Source organism: Podarcis bocagei (assembly GCF_964188305.1).
Source record: "Podarcis bocagei genome assembly, chromosome: 9".
In the NCBI taxonomy this organism is placed as follows: Eukaryota; Metazoa; Chordata; class Lepidosauria; order Squamata; family Lacertidae; genus Podarcis; species Podarcis bocagei.
In genome coordinates, this window is record NC_138134.1 from 42,864,625 (window position 1) to 42,887,656 (window position 23,032).

The 23,032-nt window shown below is 41.4% G+C and overlaps 1 protein-coding gene across 3 annotated transcripts in view; it reads right to left on the reverse strand.

Moving 5' to 3' along the window:
* Nucleotides 1-333: 333 nt before the first annotated feature.
* The window catches only part of HHIP (hedgehog interacting protein), a 71,476-nt gene continuing 48,777 nt past the window's right edge, over nt 334-23,032 (reverse strand). The window contains exons 5-14 of one of the 3 annotated variants that reach the window (XM_081208387.1): nt 22,263-22,414; nt 20,577-20,750; nt 19,691-19,834; nt 17,176-17,297; nt 15,996-16,119; nt 14,522-14,652; nt 13,328-13,409; nt 3,215-3,363; nt 2,098-2,222; nt 334-473 (exon numbers count right to left, since the gene is read on the reverse strand). In XM_081208387.1, coding sequence (XP_081064513.1) covers nt 357-473; nt 2,098-2,222; nt 3,215-3,363; nt 13,328-13,409; nt 14,522-14,652; nt 15,996-16,119; nt 17,176-17,297; nt 19,691-19,834; nt 20,577-20,750; nt 22,263-22,414 — 1,320 coding nt within the window. In that variant the 3' untranslated portion in view covers nt 334-356. Of the gene's footprint in view, nt 474-545; nt 2,223-3,214; nt 3,364-13,327; nt 13,410-14,521; nt 14,653-15,995; nt 16,120-17,175; nt 17,298-19,690; nt 19,835-20,576; nt 20,751-22,262; nt 22,415-23,032 lie in introns of those variants that run through there. The other 2 variants (XM_081208386.1, XM_081208388.1) reach the window with 2 other exon arrangements.

A 23,032-nucleotide genomic window follows, 5' to 3' on the forward strand; every position in this document is an offset into this window, starting at 1 on the left:
GTTGGGTCTACATTGTGCAAAATTATGCATGCACTTTTTAATGCTGCCCCATTGTTCACTAAGCACTCGACCAAGATTTCTCAACCAATTTCCATTTGTCAGGAGGTCATTTGAAACCCAAGAGGAATCATAGGTGGATGGCAAGTGCAGGCGCTGCTTCCTTCTGCTGTCTCTAAAACCGATGTTTGGACACCAACAGCTTACCTATTGCGTTTTGCTTACAAATTGCAGCAGTACTAAAATGTATGAAGAAATGGCTTGATTTCATTTAGTGACTGAAGAACTCACTCTTATAAATGCGTTCCCTCTCCTACAGATAGCATTCTCAAGGAGGCTGGGAATGTTTGGTCAAAGTGTCAGGCTACATTGCTTAAAACACTGCACACTGTTGGTGTAGGAGGAACAGGTGTTTGATGAACTGTGGGACGAAGGGCACCCTTGCTCTTCCCTTCTCTCTGTGTGGGAAGACTTCTCTGCAAAAACAATAGCACAAAGAGAAATTGATATACACCGCAAGTATGAACACACAGACTACAGCACAAGTATTGCAGGAATAAGCATTTTAAATTCTGAGGGTGATCCTATAGTTCCAATATTAATCAATACTTTAACAATTCTGAATACAGCATGTACATCAAATTTATTGATACATTTACAAAAAGGAAACAGCATTATGTTAACTCTCCAAGAAACATTTACATTTTGAACCATATTTGGCAATAATCATAATTTTAATGATTTGTACAAGTGTCCTCTTAACACAGGCAAGACTTTAGCTAAAGTGAGCTCCCATCCAGTGAAGTTCCATTCAATGTGAATTCTGCAATAAATTCATATACCATATAAAAATGGGCCAGTCCTGATATAGTGGAAAGAACTCTATCAACATTTGCAGCGACTGGTTGATTGGCTGCAGCTGTTTCTCCGTCGATTACGAACAAAGGCTGACACAAGGATACATTTCTACATTATGTCCACAACACATTAAAGAGTGTGTTTGCTCTTTCGCTCCCCATCATTCCAATTAATTTGGAGAAAAAGGTAACTTTAGTATTTGACAGGACATGGCATAGCTGTTCATCTAGATGATGTCTATATTATAAAAAATTAAAATAAAATAATATAAATATGTAACACAAACCCAGTGCCCATTGTTAAATAAGATATTCAGTAAAAAAACAAACAAAAAACAGACCTTCTACAATGACTGGTTTTAAAATATGCAGATATAATTTAATTATGAAGAACTTAAAACAGTGTGGAAATTAAGCTGCGATAGCCAGATTTTTGCATCTATGCCAGATAAAGTAGTTAAGTGCATAACGTTCTGTTACATTGATAGAAGTGTAGATTACAATCTTACAATGAATTGCCTATATAAGAATGCATTCAGGAGTTCCGAAACATTGTCTTAAAACGGTGGGGTAGATTCACATGGTCATGTTTTAATGTCATAATTTGTTCATCTGAAGATTCCAGTGGATAATAGTTCTTACTACAATATCCTTTTCCCATCCTGTTCAGAGAACAACTTTTAATGGAAGGGGAAAAACCCAATGTGTTTATTGTTACATGAATTTGATGGCAATTGGTCATTTGAATCCACCTGCCAAATATCTTAACCATGGTTAAAATCAAAATTTAATAATGGCCAACAGTTTCAAAACTCCTTTTCTGATTGCTATACTCAGATAGTTATACACAAAAAATGGTGGGATATCAAATATTCATAGTGACACCATTGGAAATTATTTGTGGTAACAGTGGCATTTCTGTGTAAACTACTTCACATGAGGAAATATAATTTTGGAATTCCACTAGTTATGCAACCAGATGTTTGTGCGTGAATTGTACGTTTTTGCTTCTCTGAAAAGGTAAAAAGGCAGATCTACAAACCCAGTGGAATCACTGGAGTTTCAAAGCAGGATAAGAGTCTTTTGGTGGGGGGGAAGAGAGAGAGAGAAGAGAAGAGAAGATTTGAAAAACAAATGCCCATTGAAAATGTGGTATCCAAATAAGTCCCAGACACTATACAATGTAGCTGGTTAGATCCAGCAAATAGGATGTCATGTCTATGATCTGATCAAGAATACCTGCCCTTGTCACTCTTCGGATGTTTCTATCCACTTGCTCACACTGAAGACCAAGATATCCTTTTTTACACATGCATTTATTTGGTCGTATGCAGACACCCCCGTGTCGACAGGCTGGTTCACATTTTGCTGTAAAAACACACACAAAAAAACTCTTATGCAGAGGCTTTCCCAAGAATCAGGAAAAAAATCCGTATGTACAAAATGGGAACTATTTCTCCATCATAATGGCAGCAGTATGGATTTATTTAGTTACTTCCAAAAAAATGAACCATTTGCTTTTGTCTGTTTCTCAGAATATAAAATAGGTCATGATACATTATGGGAAAAGAAACTTGGATAAAAATATAACAGAAATATGTAAAAGAATACCTTGCTCATGAAAGTATCTCTCTGATTTAGGGAGTCTGCCACATTCTTATCAACTGTTATTCTGCCTATGGGTCAACAGAGACACTTGGACAGGGTACATATTACATCCATAGACACTGTTCTAACTCACTAGGATCCCTTCCTGGAGTGCATTGCCCTTAGCTGGCCAGGTGGCGGTGGTCAGAATGTCTCCTTTGAACAGAATGACTGTAGGAAGTTCCTTCTGGTCTTTGAACAGTATGGTGAGACAGATGTCCCTCAAGGACTCTATGGCTGCATGCTTCAGAGGTTTCCTTGCCTCACTCATTCTCTCCATTTAACCTGTATCCCACTTCCATCTTCTCATCCCCAGGCCTACTTCCACAGCTCCTCTTGTATGTACAGAGAAACTGACTGAAAGCGTGGAGAAGCATTTGAAGGATGGCAAATGAATGTTTATGTTTGGTGACAGTGTTAGTCCCCAGATGTGTGTCGTTTCATTCCAGTGGTCCCAAACACACTACATATGAGCAACAACCAGGATAGCTTTGGCACAGTTTATCAAATGCACACATGTCATTTGATGAAAGCAAATTTCCGAGTCTCTTGCTCTTTGTGATTTCCCTTCCCCTCCCACCCATTCATTGCTTGCTGATAGAAGCTTGAGTAAATGAGGAATTTAAAATATATGGATTAAAAAAAAAAACACTTTTGTCAGAAGTTGATGGAAGCTTGCTATTTCCATGAATTATTGTGAACGGAATACTAACCAATTCTGCAGAACTCGCCTTCCCAGCCTTGATTACAGCAGCATTTTCCCGTGGGAGTGCAGTGCCCATTTCGACAATGCCTTGAGCATTCAGATGTCAATATCTGGGCAGGAAGAGCTGTTCTTTTGCATTCTTCTGGGACTAAAGGCCTGTAGAAAAATATACAGGCAACATACATTTTTAAAAGTCAGGGTCAAAGAGAAATTGTTTACACATAGACTGGATTCATTTTTTTTCCTCCAAAAGAAAGCTGTTTAAAATGGTCCATGCAACAGAGTTTATAAAGTTGTGGAAAATTATATCTTGCATACATTTTAAGAGTTTTTATGATGATGAAATCCACTGTTTTAGAACAATATGCTATTCAGCAATCATTATAGCCAGCAACAATATTTTCAAAGAAGCCTGGTCACACTGCTTTATAGGAGCTTTATAGCTCCTCCTAAGGTCCTCTTGGACATTCTACTATCTTGGTAAAACCAGAACTTTTAAAAATTAGTTTAGGTGCTAATAAGAATGAAGTTGTCATTCTTTTTTAAAAATCTTATTTCAAACACACCAGTATCAGCAGTTAATGATAATGGTGCCACTGATTTTTTGAAGTTCTTACTAATATTTTTAGCAGAGATATATATGTAGGACTAAAATGGCATGCACATATTCTACCTACCTACCTACCTACCTACCTACCTACCTACCTACCTACCTACCAGTGAATAGAACTACACACATCATAAGAAGAATCATTAACTCATAGAGTTGGAAGGGGCCATGAGAATAATCTAGTTCAAACCCCTGTAATGCAGGAACTTTTTGCCCAACGCGGGGGCTCGAACCCATGACCCACTATAGTTAGAGGGAAAAAGAACAATGTATGTGTAGGTGGAAGGGGGAGAGACCTGGGATTGAGGAACTAGAGTAATGAAGCAAGCACAGAACAGCAGAACCAGGAGGGACAACTGGGCCTGGGGTCAGAACTGAACTTGAGGCAACTGGAGGTCACCTATGTTTGCAGGCTAATAGACAATTTCACATAAGAACCAATAGTTTTGTACATGTTGCTTTTTATTTTCCCTGTGTTTGCTATAGCTTAATTAATCTTATTTTTAACATGTATGTTTGAACTTGTCTGATCTATCACTGCTTGGTTCAGATGGTGGAAAGATTACAACAGTGGACTCCAGTTTAAACAGAGTGGGAGAATCTCTGCTGGAGAAAGTTGGGAGCACATCAGAAAAAATATCTCACAAAAATTTCCACATAAACTACCATCTATTCATATAGCCCAGAAGCCAAAACTGACACAGATTATTATAGATTTAAGCATTCAGAATGTCTGTTGGCAATCATATACCCCAGTACCACACACACACATTAGGATTGCAGCTCTGTAATATACCGCAAAGGACCTAGAGAAGCAATCAAGTTTTCATGAATACTGTGTAATGAAATAAACAGAGCACCTTGTCTTATGGTAGTGTCACACAATAATAAACCTTCAGGTGCTGAAACTGCCTTGGAAGGTACTGAATTCTCCCTTGCTAGAGGTTTGTAAGCACAGACTGGATGGCCAACTCTCAGGAATGTTCTGGTGGTGGACTTCCTGCATTGCCGCTGAGCTAGATGAGTTGAGATCCCTTCCAGCTCTGTAATTCTATGCTTCTATTACTATATGTATCAATGAGCTCCAGAAATGCATTACTGGATACTTTGGGTCGTGTTACACTTGTTTCATTTTTTAAATTGAAAGCATTTTGCCCCACATTTCAATTAAAAAGAGTTCTTGAGCAGCACAGAGCAGCCCACAACACAAGACAGTTCCTGCGCTCAGGCTTACTATCTAGAAGAAACAACATAAAAGGGAAAAGGGCAGGAGGAGGAAAGGGCTAAAAAAACTTAGACACCACCTCTTAAAGCTACAGTTCTTACAATGACAAGTTGGGATAGAAACAGTTCAGGTAGACTGATGGAATGTGTATTACTAGGTGACAGATGAGAGGAGAAAAGAAGGGACACAGGAAGCTTGTCTTTCAGCACCGATGGAATAGCCCTGCTTCCATTCTCTCCCTCTGCTGGAGCCTGATGGAATGGCTGCTGTGAGGTGACACTTGAAGGAAAGCCAAAGGCAGCTGGCGTCTCAGCAGAGCCATCAGAATGATAAGTGAAGCCGGAGTCATGGACAAGTCAGGGGAGCAAACCACTTCATGAGTTCCAGAGGCTTAAGCTGACCTTCATACTTAGGAGTCTCTATCAATGTGATTTGGCAGCCCTGTGTTTGACATAATCAGTCACTGTATATTACATACAATGGTGCATGTGTATGCCTGCATGCAGTTTCATGCTGACATGTACTTTTCTTCCTGAAAGCCCTGTTCATGGGATCTCTTTTTTGGGTCTCTATTCCAAGCCCAGAAGCAGTAAGCCGCAACATATGCTGATGACACACAGTTCTACTTCTCCTTTACATCTGCAGGTGGGGCAGCGGATGTGCTGAACCCTTGTCTTGCCTTGGTAATGGACTGGATGGGAGCCAACAAACTGAAGCTCAATCCAGAGAAGACTGAGGCACTGGTAGTGGGCAGTTCTCTAGACTGCATGGATGAGAGGCTGCCTGCTCTTGATGAGATTACACCCCCTCTGAAGAAGTGGGTACATAGCTTGGGGGTAATTCCTGGATCCTTTGCTGTCAGTTGAGGGTCACTTTGTCTTAATGGTGTGGAGTGTCTTCCATCAGCTTCAGCTGGTGGCCCAGCTGTGCCCCTATCTGGACTTGGATAGTCTAACGCCTGTTGCCTATGCTCTGGTAACCTCTAGGTTAGATTACTGCAATGCATTATACATAAGGCTGCCTTTGATGATGCTTTGGAAACTTCAGCTGGTGCAGAATTTTGGGGCCAGTTTGCTCACTAGGGTAGGATGGTTTGAGCATATTACATTGATCCTGGCCCAACTGCTCTCCCCATGTAAACCAGCCCAGACCCTGCAATCATCATCTGAGTCATTTCTTTGTGTGCCACAAGCAGTCTGGAGGGTGGTAACATGAGAACAGGCCTTTTCTGCAGTGGCCCCCCATTTGTGGAATGCTCTCCCCAGGGAGACTCACCTGGTGCCCGCATTATATATCTTTAGGCACCAGGTGAAAACATTTCTCTATAAGCAGGTCTTTGGCTAATTACAGTCTATACACCCTTTTAAATGTGTTTGTGGGAGAAGGGTTTATTTTTTCTTGTTGTTCTTACTTTTATTATGTATTTTGGGTTTTCGTTTTATATTTTTATGTTGTGAACCTCTCTGTGATCTTCAGATAAAGGGTGGTATACAAATAAACAATAACAACAGGTTTACACAAACATGCATTCAAATGCACACCCACCAGCAATGTCAAAGGCTATCTTTACAACAACAATTAATAGATTTGAGGGGACGTTATGAAATTAACCCTATTCCCCTGTCAGTGGCAGAAATCCCACCTAAAATTGTCTTTATCCAGGTGTGATGGAAGAGGAAGTGGGACCAAAGGAAAGAATCAAAACTTTTCTTCAGAGGACAGCAATGCAAACATTTTCTTAATTAATTTCTCCTTAGGCCTAATCACCAACAGAGGCCTCATCACTCTTGGTTTTAAAGAAAACCCTGAATATGTTTTTCCCCCTGGTCTGTATTTGGTTAATCAGCTGCATAAAAATAATGTTTAGCAGCTAATGCTTTTGTTTTGAATATAATGAATTTTAATTTAATGGTATGTTTGCTATTACTGTATTTTATTTTATTTGAATACAAACTGCCTTGTGAGGGCAGTGTACCCTAAAAGTCAGGTTAAAAATTCTTTAAATAAAACAAATAAGTAACTACTTCCCTAGCATAAACACAGCACCCCTTCAGGTATGATTTTTCAGTACATTTGCTTTCAGTGCTGGGAGGCATGCCAAGAGCTCATTACTTGATTTACTACAAGGGAATGATGTGGGGAGGAAGAAAAAGAGCCTTCCCTGCTTTCAGATTTTTAAACCCAGCAGCATATCAAATTTATTCTTATATGGTATACTTGTTCATGACCTCTAGTCTTTAAGAAATTCTGTCATATTTGAAAACTAGTCCCCAGCGGAGCCTGTATCAGTGTTAATAGCTGTGAGGTCAATGCAACTGCTAAACAGTTTGTATTACTGTCAGGGTGGTCATGAAAACAACACCTGCTGCATGAGGCCTTGGCAGCTGGGTCAACAGGCACTGTGGGAATTTATCAATTTAGGGGGCCACTTGCATAGCACTTTGACGGATGAATCAGGAAAGAAACTGGCTTACGGGGCTAAAGCTGCTCAATTATGTATTACATTCTTTACGGCAGCAGAGAAAGCAGCTCCGTGTATGCATCCGAAAACAGGCAAAATATAAACCAAAGAGGTATTTTTTTGCCTTATAAAATGAAGTACACAAAGAGGTCCTTAATAGCCAATGTTAGAAAGGAAGAGAGGGGGAATGGAAGTGCTCTGTGCATGGATTAAGATGTGACTTTAAAATAATAACACCCCCCCCATAACTGATGTTACAAAGTTTAAAGTCTTTGGGTTTACAAATTCAAAGAACGTTAATGTGCATGTTTCACCCACAAGGAAGGCAGCTGCATGTAGATAGGAAAATGAGCTAATTATGTTATTCTAAATATACATATGTATTTTGAAGCACTCGTTCTGGGCTTCTACAACTGCTAATGACTTTAAGGATTAGGTACATTTTAAATCCAAGGAAATCTCATGGTCCACTTGGGTGGATTCCCCAGTCAACTGCTGTTTGCTGACAGCTTTATATTGCATAGTTCCACAGTATTATTTAAAGGCAATCGGGCATAAGAAGATAATTGTGGAGAAGAGGTTTTCATTCTGCGTGTTTTACGGAATCATAGGGTTGTAAAAGGGTCTGAAATCATCCTGAGGAATCACTACCTTAAAGTAGGGTTCCCCCCCACAAAGTTATATAGATTGCAGTTTTAGGCTCTTTATTATTAATTCATGTCTTCTAACGTAAAGTGCTCCTTACAAATGAAACAGAACTGAATGATGTTATTTGTGCCAGAAGTGTTTGTACAGTGCATAGGAAAACTACTCCAAAAGTACAAGAAAAGTGAGCTAAATGTCATTGGCGCTCATTTATACAGGACAGGGTAAATAAAGTATTCTGCAGCAGTTCTTATCTCATTCCTCAAACATGTTCATCAGATTTGGCTGAAAGATCATTATTCGTCTAAGGCAGTGGTGTCCAAACTTTTTTCAAAGAGGGCCAGATTTGATGAAGTGGACGGCTACGAGGGCCAACCAAAGTTGTTGACCTTTTTTTAGGATTGAGGTTTATTTTAGGATTTTAGCCCCCGAAACGGACTTTGGACATGCCTGGTCTAAGGCTAGCCAGGTAAGGCATATCTGAACCACCACCAGCACAGTTTCATGCTTCTTTCCATTGCCCCATGTTAGTTTGCTCATTTTCCATATACGTACACGCTTCTAGCTCTCAGATTTGTTTCTTTGTGGGTTTCCCTTGCTCATGACTATTTACAGCTTAATGCAACATTCAAAAAATAAATCCCTCCAAAAGGGAGGGAGAGAAGCTAGATATGTCTGCAAGGCATTTGTTGTGCTCTCCCTGCAAAGAAATTTGGAGAAGAAATGGAGCAAGAAGCATGACAGGTAAATAAGGAAATGTTGCTTTTAAAACTTTATAAAATGTGGGAAATGCCCTCACTGTGGAAGAAGGTGGGAATGAATGTACAAACAGGAGCAAATTAAGTTTCAATTAAAAGAAGACAAAATAATGGAACAGGGTTACTGTTTCATGGCATCCCTATTTAAATACTGAAAAACCTGCCTGTGCCCTTGAGCAGGGTTAATATTAAGGGAGTTCAAAAGACCAACAATATGTTGAAAAGATGGCTGAGGGGGATTGTAGGAACATGTGGGCTGCACTCCTTCCCCACAATCTGTGCATCTGGTTGGTGTCAAAAGGGATTTTATACAAGAACTGTGGAGTTTCCTCACATAGTGATTGAACATGCAGATATGTGTGGCCACAGTGTGTGTCAGCAATGGTGGTCAGCCTGCTCTTTGCAGCTCTGCAACCCCAATCTGAGTTCTTCCAAAGCATGTGGAGGGCACCTGAAACCCCCTTATTATGATGAAAGTTGTTCCTTGAAGTGTTGTTGCCTTACTTCAGGCAGCTTGGCAATGAAGACTTTCCTCATCTCTATGAAGGCTGAGCACAGATATGACTAATGATGTGTGGAAAACTTCTGCTGTACAGGAGAAGCCAATAGCAATTTATTTTACGATATCTCAATGCTGCTTTTCAGGCAAACCTTACAAAGTGGTTTACATTAAAAAAAAAAAAATAGATCAAGAATCATGAATGCGTCTCTAGAATGAAACAGTAGCAGCAAATTAGAGGGTGAGGAAACTTATGGAAAGCCGTATTTGTCCTCCTTTCAAGGCAAGATGGTTCATGAGTAGCCCTGTAGTAGCAGTTGGGGGCAAGAGGGAGGAGTCACCTCTCCTGGAACACTAGGAGGTACCCGCATTTTTCGCTCTATAACACGCACCCGACCATAACACGCACATAGTTTTTAGAGGAGGAAAACAAGAAAAAAAAATTCTAAACGAAACAGTGGATGTATGATTTTTGTGGTTCATGCTGTGGCCACAGACATGTGATCTGACAGTGAGTTTGGAGTAGCCCAATGCAAAAATCCTGAGGATCCATGTGGATCCATGCTTTGTAACCACGTTTTTGCACCACTGCAGCCCCAGGCAACAGTGGGTGCATGATTTTTTTGGTGCAAGAAGTAGCCATGGACATGCTATGTGATCTGATGGTGAATTTAGGGTGACCCAGTGCAAAAATCCTGAGGATCCCTGTGGATCTGTGCTTTGTAACCACGTTTTAAGTGGGGAGGGAAGGAAAAGCACTCAAGGGACAAGGAGCACGCCTGGGATGTGTGGCGAAGGATGCTGCTAATAATACAGAAGAGGGGTTTAAGGAGAGAAGGAACGTGGGGTGGGTGGAGAAGGATGCTGCTAATAATGAAGAAGAGGGGTACAAGAGGAGAAGGCTCCTCTCCTCTCCTTTCTTTAAAGGAGCCAACCGGACAGGAGCCGCTTACACTCGTGTAAGCGGCTCCCCTCCTCTCCCGCTTTGCTCCTTTAAAGAAGCAGGCTCTCTGTCCCTCTCTCCTCCCCACTCAGCGGCTCTTCTCCCGCTTTGCTGTTTCAAAGCGAGCCACAGAGGAGGGAAGGAAGGGAAACCATGGATCCTCTGCTCACGACTGCAGCAGATCCCCCCGCCGCCCGTAGGCATTCCCTCCACAACACACACAGACATTTCCCCTTACTTTCTAGGAGGAAAAAAGTGAGTGTTATGGAGCAAAAAATACGGTACAGTGGTGCCCCGCAAGACGAATGCCTCGCAAGACGGAAAACTCGCTAGACGAAAGAGTTTTCCGTTTTGGAGGTGCTTCGCAAAATGAATCTCCTATGGGCTTGCTTCGCAAGACGACAATGTCTTGCGAGTTCCTACAGTTTTTTTTCCTTCCCCCCCTTTTTCTAAGCCGCTAAGCAGCTGATCCGATAAGCCGATAAGCCGCTAAAAGCCGCTAGTAGCGCTAATCCACTAATCCGTCAATGGGTTTGCTTCACAAGACGAAAAAACCGCTAGATGAAGAGAATCACAGAACGGATTCTTTTCGTCTTGCGATGCACCACTGTATGTGGTTGTCAGGGAAGTGCAAATGGCTAGAGAGCCGAGGGGGGGAGACTAGCACTTATAGAGAGCCGAAAGAGCTTATTAGCAGCTTCTCATCTGACTCCGAAGAAGAAACAGGGAGGGGGGATTCCGAGCCCAGAACTAGCTATTCACTGAACAGAGGAAGTAAGAGGCGGGTCTTTCTACGATTGGCCTGCTGGGGGAGGAGGAGTAAGAAAAAGGCATTCGTGGCATCTGAGGGAGACAGGCAAGGACATGCCTTTGAAGCTCTTGTAACCATTTGAACTTTGTAAATAAATCTTCAAGACAGAGACTGGCTGTGAGCCTGGAGTTTTATCTCTGCTAGCTTTGGCAGCACCAATCCCTGACAGTGGTGGACAGCTCTCAAGGCTTCTCACCTTTCTCTTCTCCCCACAAGTGCAATGCAGTTGTAAAGGTGACAGAAGCAGTGTTCAGGGTTCGGCCTGTTCATTCTTTGAAGTGACGGATTGTGTATCATGTATATGAATTTCAGAAAATCATTTTATTGACTTTCATCACTGGCCACTCTATCAAATGTGAGGCAGTTCTTGGAGCGGACAATTCCAACTCAGTGGCTTCCAAAAGCACATTGGGCCACTGACAGCCTCATACCATGACCTATTATCACCTGAAAGGCTTGACTTGTATTTTGATTGTATTGTATTGTTAATTCCCCTGGGTCTGAGAGCTTTACTTATTGTGAAAATGCTATCTTACCCACTTGAAGCTCAGTTAAGCAAAATTTCTTCAGTTTTTCTGTGCATCTGATAAGATCCAGTTTTTAAGATAAATGTCAGTTCTTATTGACTAGACATCTAGCAGGTCTGTTCTATTTATTCTAGGAAGAAATGCTTGGTGTATTTAAAGGGTATTAGGAAATGTTGCATGTACTTGGGATGTTGCATGTACAGAAGAGCAGTTTTTCATGTTCTATCCCTATGGGATCCTGCTGCTTGCATCAAACAAGAGCAGAGCTACTGCTCTGCCTTCCACTTACAGAAACTGGTGTGGAATCCTACTGCAGAGAAGTAACAAGGGAATTCTGTGCAGACTGGCAGGGAAAGCCCACTGGTATAATTTCAATGCAATTTTGCCCACGTGCCAAAACACCCGTAAAAGAAATCTTGTGAAATCCTTTAGTGCTGCTATCTTAACAAAATATTTCCTGGCTTTCCATTTTTTAAATCCGTTTCATTTCAAATGTATGCCAGAGTACATAGTGTCATTAGCACAGTGTATTTTCCCCTCTTGTCTTATTCTAGCCAGATGCATTACCCTCTGCCACACATTAAATAGCTAACCAGGAGCTCTGCATTGGGAGGTCTGGCCTTTCAGGTATGTCATTTTGAGACCACCCTAATCGCCGAGGCAACAGGAGCACAAAGCCAAGGTCAAACAAAGCAACCCCCTTGTAATTAGATACTAATAGTGGATTAAAGGTGTAAAATTCGCCTAAATCCACACACCAACAGACTAAACAATCCAAATGAAGCCAGCAAGATTTGCTTTGCAAAAATACTTTTCCACCTAGAATTCATAAATAAAACAAATATAGTATGCTTGATTGACTGCAGTAACATCTGCTTCTTAATTAATAACATTTCAGTGGCAGATACATGACAAAGTAATGGAACTTTCCTATATGTTATTAATTTACTGTTAGGTTGTTCAAAATTCTGAATCACTTATACCCCTCTGTCAAAGCAGAGCCCTCTTATTTCAGCTTCCCTGCCACTTTGCCATTTCCTGCACATCTCAAGAGTCTACACATCCAAGTATTGATGGACTACCCTGCCTCCACAATACTCCACAGTACCTTCTCCATTTCCAATAAAAAAGCTGTTGTTCTAATATTTTACTCATGATTTTGAAAGCTTATTCATTTGAATGACAAAGAGTGGGTTTTCATAGGGAAGGCTCTGGAGAGAGAAAAAAGGGTGGGTGGGTGCTTGGACCGTGCCTGGAAATAACAGAGGAAAGGTAAGTCTGGATAAGCCCATTTTCTCTCTGCTTAGCTGTGTGACTCTTGGCAGTGCTGTTTTTCTTAAAAAAAAAAAAAGAGGTACCAGAACTCACCATAAATACCTCCATTGTTCTCTTATAATGGCTATGGTGCCCACCTGAGTGGTGCCGGAACTGAGCTCTGGAGAGTTCTGGCTGAAAAAAGGCCTCCTTGTGGCAGGTGAGCCGGTGCTGCTTACTGGGAGGAAGAGGGGAGGGTAGCATAGTGCAAATGCACAGGAAGGTGTACTGGATTGGTTCCACCTATGTGCTTGCACAATGTCCACCTCGCCACTGCCTCACCTCTAGGTAATCAGCGCCTCACTCACTTACTAAAGCATCTCTTACCTTTTGGGGTCAACAATTTTGTAGAGCTTCCCATTGTGAGAGTGTGTCATGCTTTTACTGCTTGCTAAGATGTAGACCTCACCTGTTAAGAAAACGCATACCATAAATGATTAGTGGTAGCCACTAAAAAACTGAAAAGTTAATGTACAATTTGTGTCTCTTTCTTGTTGTGCGGCAAGGATATTACAATAATTATTTAATTCTGCTTTACATTAGTATTTCTGGTTTCTTTCTTTCTTTGTTTTTTTTAAAAGCTAACAGAACTGATAAAGAACAACTTGGCTGATAAAGCCCCAAAGATTCACAGCAGGGCATGGAAACTGAACCCGGGACCCCCTGGTCAAAGTCTAAAGATCTGAATATACATTCTGTGCTTGAGATACACAGTACACTGTGCATTATGGAGATAGCTTGTCCATGTTCTGGAAACCTCCTGTTTAGACTACTGCAATGCGTTGTAGGTGAGTATCTCTGAAGACTGCTAAAAAAATGGTAAGCAGTAGAAAACGCAACCCATAGGTTACTAACTGGAGCTGTTGTTGAGAATATATCTTGCCTGTGCTTATGTAGCTCCATTGGCTTTTATTCTAGTACTATTCCAAGTGCCAGTGCTTACTTTTAAGGCTCTGCACAGATTAGGATGTGGATATCAGAAGGAAAGTCCGCTTCTATCTTTGGAGCCCCTTCTTGAGCACCCACACTACCTGAAGTTTTTATTTATTTAAACACATTTATAAATTGCTTAATATATAAAAAAATCTCTAATTGAGGCAAGAGGTGACAGGGCCTTCTTGGTATTGACCTGTTTATGGTATTCTCTCTCTAGAAAGGCTCTCCTGGTGCCTACACTAAGTTATTTTGGGTCCCAGGGGAAGATTTTTTAAATTTCCCCAGGCTTTTAATATCTGATGAGCTTTTAATATTTGAGTATCTTATTGCTACTTTTAAATCCTAGTGTTTTATTGTTTGCTTTCAATTTATTACATTTTAAAATATTATCTTGTTTCTTTTCTCTTGTGAACCACCCTGATAATAACGTATTGAATTGCAATATGGAACTTTTATAAATGCACACATATGTAGATAGATAGATAGATAGATAGATAGATAGATAGATAGATAACACAAGACACATCTTGGCCAAGTTTTTCTTATAAATATAATAATATCCTAAAGAAGCTGTTTTTGTCTTACCTACTTCATCTTCACCAAATCCCAAGATATGTCCTGAAAAGAAACCTCTACATGAACCACTGTTGCCCAGACAAAGTGGTTTCTCTTGCCACTGTTTGGTCACGGGGCTCTGTTGCAGTGTTAAAAAATTTCTGTAAACACAAATTTTAAAAGGGACAAAATGTTACACAGTGTGCTTTGCACCAATAAAATCTAGAACTATAATGAACATATGTAAGATGGAGTCCTTTAAAATCTGAGCCATAAAGCCTACAATCCAGATTATACTTTGTGCCTCTGAGCACTGATAAATTCTTATGAAATATGAAACGGATTGACATAGCACAATGTTTTGATGAATCCAGACCTATTATGCTTTGGTCACTGAAAGCTACTTGAGGTGCTCTAAAAGGCCTTCCATGTGATTGGTTACAGCAGCGTAGCAAGCTGATCTGGTGCCTGGGGCGGCATGTGTGATCTGCGCCCAGGGGCTGGGGCAGCTGCATGCGGGGGTGGGGCCAGCCAGGGCAGGACGCTCTGCGGGGCCTCCTAGGAGTCTGCCTGCCTCCTCCAGCTCTGCCACCCTATAGCCGGGGAGGAGGAGGCGAGTGGACCAGGAGAGACGCATGGCTCGGGCGCGCTGCACACCCCACGGTGAGTGCCGCCTGCCATTTTGTTACCCCCGTCAGTGGTGACACCCAGGGCAGACCGCCCCCACCGTACCCCCTTCCTCCGCCCCTGATGCTGTTGTTGTTTAGTCATTTAGTCGTGTCCGACTCTTCGTGACCCCATGGACCAGAGCACGCCAGGCACTCCTGTCTACCACTGCCTCCCGCAGTTTGGCCCCGATAGGTGTGGCTTTTGATTCCGCCCTCTCTTGGGAACAACAACGGATCTACCACTCGCTGAAAGATGTGGAGCCCTCAAATATCCCACAGAACCTACACACAATGTATTTCACTCCTGGTACCATGTGTTTTCTTCAACACGAAGTCCCAGATTCGATGTAGTAATTTCGACCAGATATTTTCTAACAAGCAAACACCCATACATGTGCAACATCCATTAACTGAACATAACCTTCCCTAACTGAACAAACTAACCGACAGGCTTGCTCTTAAGAAGCTGTTCATCTTAAACATACAGTAGCATATATCAGCATGGGATGTGTGCACAAAGGGGACTGCAGACTAGGAGAGAGGAGAAGGCATGGAAATGGGGGTGATCTATGCACAAGGGACAGTTGAGATAAAGTAAGGGGGCAGGGAGAAAAAGGGGTGGTTGCCGAAAAGGCGGGAGGAGAAGGAAAGGGAATGTAGGTGAAGATGAAAGCAGGGGCATAAAACAGTCTACAGCATCAGAGGAAATGGTGACTTCATAAATGGGTGAAAAGGGTGCTTAGTAGTTGCCATGTGTGGGAGGAAGAAGATGCAGGCACTTACTATGAGGGGGGCTACATCTGTATTGCTTTTGTGCGAGTTTTAAAGAAACTTACCCATTACGGTCTGCAAATATATAACTTCCATAAAGTCTTTCAGACTGGCAGCCTCTGTATACAAATCCACCAACCAATGGCCCACTACTGAATGGCTTGAATTCCAAAAGTGAAGGCTCGCTTTCTAAAAAGGAACTACCATAGTGTTAGATTAAATGCAATTTCGTTTGTTAAAGACATGTTTTAATTGAAAGAGGAGAGTAAAAAATCAGGATATTTGTATTTCAACAACCCCAGTGCTGCAAAACCAGAAAATGCAAGGTAGAATTTAAGCTAAAATAACATTACAGTTTCTTTAGTCAGCAACATTTGTCCAGCATTAGATCTTATGCAGCACAATCCTATGCATGCTTTAATTGAATTTTCACAGTCTACTTTTTGCATTTCATTACCATTTGACTGCATCTTGCACGACTGTTTTCTCTCTCCACTTCACGCCTCAGATGAAGTGGATTCTAGTCTACAAAATCTTACATTTTCATTACTCGTTAAGATGCCACAAGATTCTTCCTTGTTTTCCCAAAATATATAATTTTAAATGATTGGCACAGACATGATTTTTGTTTGCTAGACTCTAGCAAGCTGGAGACTACTGCACTTATTTTTTCCTTAAATTTTGGAAAATGAATTTGCATGTTAAGCTTTTAGGGTAAGTAAGACAATATTATGCAATCTGATAAATTATTCTTTTAAGCAAGGGACCACAGTACTTTAATTGCATTCTTCCCTGGGTGGTCATAATTTTGCATCACAAAATTGCTTTGTTTCATCTTCATTAGAATAACCCAGAATTCCACTGGAACTGTGGCTTAATAAACCACATCACTCTTTAGTATGGCATTTATAAAATGTACCCACAAATATGTGCAATAGCTAAAGCTGAAATCTAGAAGAGGACTAGTCATGCTCTCAAGTTCCACTGATTTCAATGGGTTCCTAAGTGCTCATAACTCTGTTCTGGGTTGTAAATAATGCTGCAACATTTTAAAATCATGTATCTGTAATTATGAGACTAGAAATACTTTAATTTGAAAGGAGTGTAATGGTAAAAATATTTTTAAAATCTTCCTTTTGCTCCCTTTCACATATAACATATTAGATATGCCTGTAGGGCTGTACTCACTATCCTACACATTATTGGAAGGCTATCTAAATATACTGTACATATTATAGGACTTACCATAATCTTTCCCCTTTATTATCTGAAGGATTTTTGCTGAGGACCTGTTCTTCCCATTGGAGTCTGAACAAAGTATTGTTAAATTAATATTTACATCAGTTGGGTGACGATCCACGGCACACCTGTTCAACAGCATGTTAAAAGAGAGATGAAACAGCAAACCTTCTGTCATTTACCACTTTGCTTCTATACCAAAATACAAAACAATGCTTTCCATGCTGAAATGCTGATCCTCAAGTGCATGTAAATGACCATTCTTATAAGGTTTGTTTACTATGCAAGTTGGAAACCTTAGCCTGGGAGCTGAATACAACCCTCTGGTCCTCTACGTATTATCCTCCAGACAATCCTTTACCCACCCCACCCCAGACCACAACTCGTTCTGGCTTTGCCCCTAGCACTCCTTAAATGCTTTTGCCCAGCTGGAATGTGTCTTTGAACTGTCATAATGTCTCTTGCTGGAAAGATGGAGTGGTATGTGGGTGTGTGGGTGTAGTTGCAGAAATCTTTTGACTTTGAAGCTGGGCTAGAACCTACTGTTGTCATGTTGTTGGATTTGCTATTGATGATGCTTGCAGTAGCCACTGTTGTGGAACATGAATGAGTTAATTGCTGATGCAGGCGGGGAAATTGCTGCAGCATTATGATGTACTACTTATTTATAATTTTATATAAATTATTCAGCTGGTTTGAGTTACTGAGTGGAAATCTATAATACTTTATACTGGGATTGTGGTGAAACTAAGGGGTAAACATGCATTTGGAACCTGGGGTATGTGTTAGTGTTGAGTGGAGAAGGGATTTGGAGTGGAGAAACTGGAACAGGAAACACAGGCTCTCCTTCTGCAGCTTCTCTTGCCATCAGATTCACCCCTCCTGAATATGTTTCTCTTTTGCTGTGGGTTAAACCACAGAGCGTAGGACTTGCCAATCAGAAGGTCGGCGGTTCGAATCCCCGCGACGGGGTGAGCTCCTGTTGCCAACCTAGCAGTTCGAAAGCACGTCAAAGTGCAAGTAGATAAATAGGTACCGCTCCAGCAGGAAGGTAAACGGCGTTTCCGTGCGCTGCTCTGGTTCGCCAGAAGCGGCTTAGTCATGCTGGCCTCATGACCTGGAAGCTGTACGCCGGCTCCCTCAGCCAATAAAGCGAGATGAGCGCCGCAACCCAAGTCGGCCATGACTGGACCTAATGGTCAGGGGGCCCTTTACCTTTACCTTACTGTTACGTGTGTGCTGTAATATGTAGCTAACCACTTAGTTTCACTAAAGTCAGGGTATCAAGCATTTGCAATTCATAAGTTACATTGAGGCAGCGATGGCCACCAACCTAGATGGCTTTATAAGAGAATTAGACAGATCCATAGAGAGGGCTACTGTTGACAACTAGTCATGATGGCTATGCTATGCCTTCAAGGTTGGAGGCAGTAAAAATTCTGAATACCAGTTGCTCAGAACTGCAGGAGGGGAGAGTGCTTTTGTGCTCAGATCCTGCTTGCAGGTTTCCCACAGGCATCTTGGTTGGCCATTGTGAATGCAGGATGCTGGACTAGTTAAGCCATTGGTTGGATCCAGCAGGCTCTTCTTGTGTTCTTTAAGGACTACCTGAATATTTTATACTAAATTAGAAAAAACAAGCCCTTTGACAGAAACAAAAACCCATTTTGAAAATTCCTGGACCAGAGTGTTTGTTTCTGATTTGTACAAAAACCAAAAGAAATTCATACAACTTGATGCTCGGCATCCGCCTGTCTTGGGAAACAATGGAAGAGTGTGCCTTTGGGGGTGAAGTCAAGTCATTGGAGAGTTACAGCGCCCGATGGCTGTAGAGATCAATAAGGAAGAGAATGTTTTGTTGCAGCTGGGGCAGATGAAGGCATCCAGTTGTACTGCTGCAGACACACCATGGTGTTTCTTCTTTCTGTGCTCTTCCCAGTGGTCATTCCTGATCTGGTCACTGCTGTGGATACACAACCTCACTGGTTCTCTCCAGGCACTGCAGTCGTTTGCAAGGGATTTCCACACAGCAGGGTTGATGTTGCCAGCCTTCATGTCTCATTTGTAGAAATCTTTCTAGTGAATAGTTGGTCTTCCAACAGGCCTGGTGCCTAAAGCAGCTCCCCATAGAGCATGTTCTTGTTGTGCTTAGAAGTATGGCTGGCAAAGTGATTTAAACTCTAATCTCCCTATGGCAACACCAGTTCACCACAGGGTATTTGTTTAGTAGACTGGAATGTAATGTACATACTAGTACAGTATTTCCGAACGAACACATGGATCTTCTTTCACAGTTGTAAGACCTTGTTCCAAATATACATCCCCATGAAGAACACACACACACACACACACACACACACACACACACACACACACACACACCCTTTCGGTTAAATTATTTTCTTGTCTTTTTCCTCCCTTTCCCTATGAAGGATTGTCTCTGAATGTTCAATTTTTTAAAAGTGTGTTTATCTCTTTGTTAGTTTATGCTCATGTTGAAAAAGAAATATAACCTACTTACCTGCCTGGATTGTGGAGGCCATGGGCAAAAATTTCAGGAGGCTGATTGGTGCTGTTAAAGTGTGGGTTGCTCCGTGGTATGGAATAAGGCACATGGCAGAAATCAGTATCTACATCCAGGCGTAACACAGAACCTGTAAAATCACTGAGAAAGTTGGAGGATAACACAATTGATTTTTAAAAGGATTTTTACTGGGCAGCATTCATTTAAATAGTGCGATAAACACAGGAAATTACCCAACAAAAGAGTAATCTCTGTGGGTTTAATGCAGCATACGGACTCTGTACATAGCTCTAGATTGCCTCCACTTGTTAAGTCTCAGTTTGGCCCAGTGGCGTAGCGTGAGGGGTGCAGGGGGGGCCGGCCGCACCGGGCGCAACATCTGGGGGTTAGGGTTAGGGGGCGCAAATCCACGGGTTAGGGGGCGCAAATTACTTGCCTTGCCCCGGGTGCTGACAACCCACGCTACGCCACTGGTTTGGCCTCTTCAGGAGACAGAAATGACATGCTGCATGCACCTATGATTTTCACTGGACACATTTGCTCAAATGAGTCCCTCCATTTTGGAGGACTGGTACTTGTGTTTAGCTATATCGAGTGGGGAGCAGTATAAACAGAGCAGTATGGATAACATATATTTTCCTCCATTAAGCATTAATGCTTCTATGGTGGTCTGCATCTTGTTATTCTAATTCATTCACTGAAGTGATCAGCACATGAATTGTATAAATATAGTGAGTGAGGGGTATTGGAACATGTTTTCAATTATGAAGATTATATTACTGATCTGTATTGGACATCTAAATGGTAGAATTATTTTAGAGGGTGTGGTGCTGAAAAAGAAACAATAAATAAGAAAGATTTTATCCACTGGTAATTATTATACCTCAAACCATCCATTTCCTCCATATCATCTATAGTGATCATCCCATCACCAAGGAATGTGTATAAAAACCCATCAGGGCCAAACAGCAGCTGTCCTCCAAGGTGTTTTCTGTGTAGCTCTGCAACTTCTAGAAAACCTCTTGCTGTTCTCGTATCAACCTGCTGTGGATTTTTCCTGTAGCACAGAAAAAGGATTGCGGAATTAATCTCAATAATATATTTCAATTAAATTTATGTTTAAAATGTTTCTTCTCTGCCCCAGAATCATTTTTTGAAATAAAGCTTTGTCCTAGGTCCTTTTAAACATGGGTGAGGCATGATAGCTTCCACTCAATTGGCCTGGGGGCCAATGATTCCTTAGTGGACTGTGACTGGTCATCAAACACTGTGCGGGGTTTTTTTTGGTATTGTTTTGTTGCTTTGCTTGCCATGTGGCAAAGGTTTTGCATCCTGAATGTATCTCAGGTTTTTGTTGCTGATATTAAGAGATAACCAGTGTGGTATAATAGAGAAGGGTTAGGGAAGCTGTGGCACCCCAGATGTTGGATGTTATTGCTGAACACTAGCAACGCTGCCGGTGCCTGATGTGAGTTGGAGTCCAACAACATATGAACAGCCACAGGTTCCTCCTCCATGAGTTAGTCTTAAACTAGGACTGGGGTGACTCAGTCATAAGATGACCTTGGACCAGTCACTATTCTCTTAATAGGGTTGCTGTGAGGATAAATTTGGGGAAAATGTGTATGCCACCCCAAGGTCCTTGGAAAAAGGGTGGGACATATGGAAATAAATAAACGGTTGTTATTTAGCACAGTTGTAGGTGGTGAGGACATAGATTGATAGTGGATTTTAAGGGATCGTTGGAGAGAGGTACAACTGAACCACTCTCCAAAGGGATCTCATTAAAGAGCATTCTGAGGCATACCAGTAACTAGTCAGTCACATGTAGTATGGCTGCCAACTCAGTTTGAGGCTAACATTCCTCATTCCTTCATGTCCAGGAAAAAAGGAAGTGGGTATGGTCAGTTTAAGCCATATTAAGACTTGAGAAACCACCATCAAGATGAATTTTGTTGCTCAAATGCCACTAATAAGCTAGATCAGAAGAGTAGTAGGTTAGCATAGCATTGTCCTGCATGGAGTCAGACTTTGTTGCAGATTCCTCAGTCAATAGTCAACCTTCTTAATTCCAAAAATAGTGATGTGTCAGATCTTTCCAAAAGACTAGAATTTTGTATCAAATACAAAAAATGTGCATTACTGTGTATTTTTTTGAAATTATTTGGGATATACATTTGAATAAAGATTGGTTTGACTGATTATATTTCTATGCCGCTTTTCATTCAGGTAAATATCCCATGGTGGCTTACAAACAATAAATAACAATAACATGATAGAACATAATACAGCATTAATCATTATAGAATAAAGAGGATTTATTGAAGAGAGCAAGGCACTGCACTTTGCTGCTTGCCTGAGCAGCGTTTGATTGAAATCTGTCACGGAGGTTTACTAACAGTATCCAGATGGATCCTATGTAAATGAGTGGCAACCTGTTTAAAAGCAAGGCATGCAAAAGCAGAAAAACTGGGCTTGGGGACTGACAGATTCCCAACATATGACACAACTAAGCTGAAGTACACTGTATATGGGGACTTGCTGCTGAAGCTGTTTACAAAATTCGTACCTGGACACGGTGTATTCTACAACCCTAAGAATATGGTCATGTGGCCCAATGGCCCATCGTTCTTGGTTGGTGGTATAGGACACATACAGCTTTCCATTTTTTTTGTAATTGGGATGGAATGCAAGGCTTAAGAGCCCTCTTTCATCTCCACCCTGCAGTCAAATGGGGAAAAAAAGCAAAACAAAGAATTGTGAAGTTAATTATGTTCTTTATTGTGTTGAAGAGGGACCCCCCCCCTTTAAAAAAGTTTCTTTCTTTCTTGTGAGTAATCTTTGCCTGCCTCCTTTCTTCTTTTCTTTCTTCCTTTTCTAACTATGGCACAAAAAAGGATTATAAAACATCTCATCCGGTTTGGGGAATGGGGGGGGGGGTGCAGCAGTTGTTGCTCCTTGAGAGTCGGAAGAGAACAATTGTTTTGTGTAGCTATTGGTATACAAGCCTCCTCACTCCTTTTCTATGGAGAGATCTTTGGGAAGCCATGAAGACAAGTTTAAGTGCTGCAGAGAATTCTTTCCTGGATTACTAGGTTGCTTGTTATAAGCAGAAGGCAAATTAGGAAAAAGGTCTATAATCAGCAGTCACTTCAAATCCAAGTATCCAAGCCCTGAAACACAGTGCCAACTCCCACTGTCTTGGCAATATGTTTAGAAAACAGTTAAATTGCTTGTGTAATATGTAAACCTTTGTTTTACCCTGGAGGCAACTACATCACTTGTCACAACGATGGTGGTCTGTTCATCATTGCTAGTATACTGTAGGTAATAAGCAGC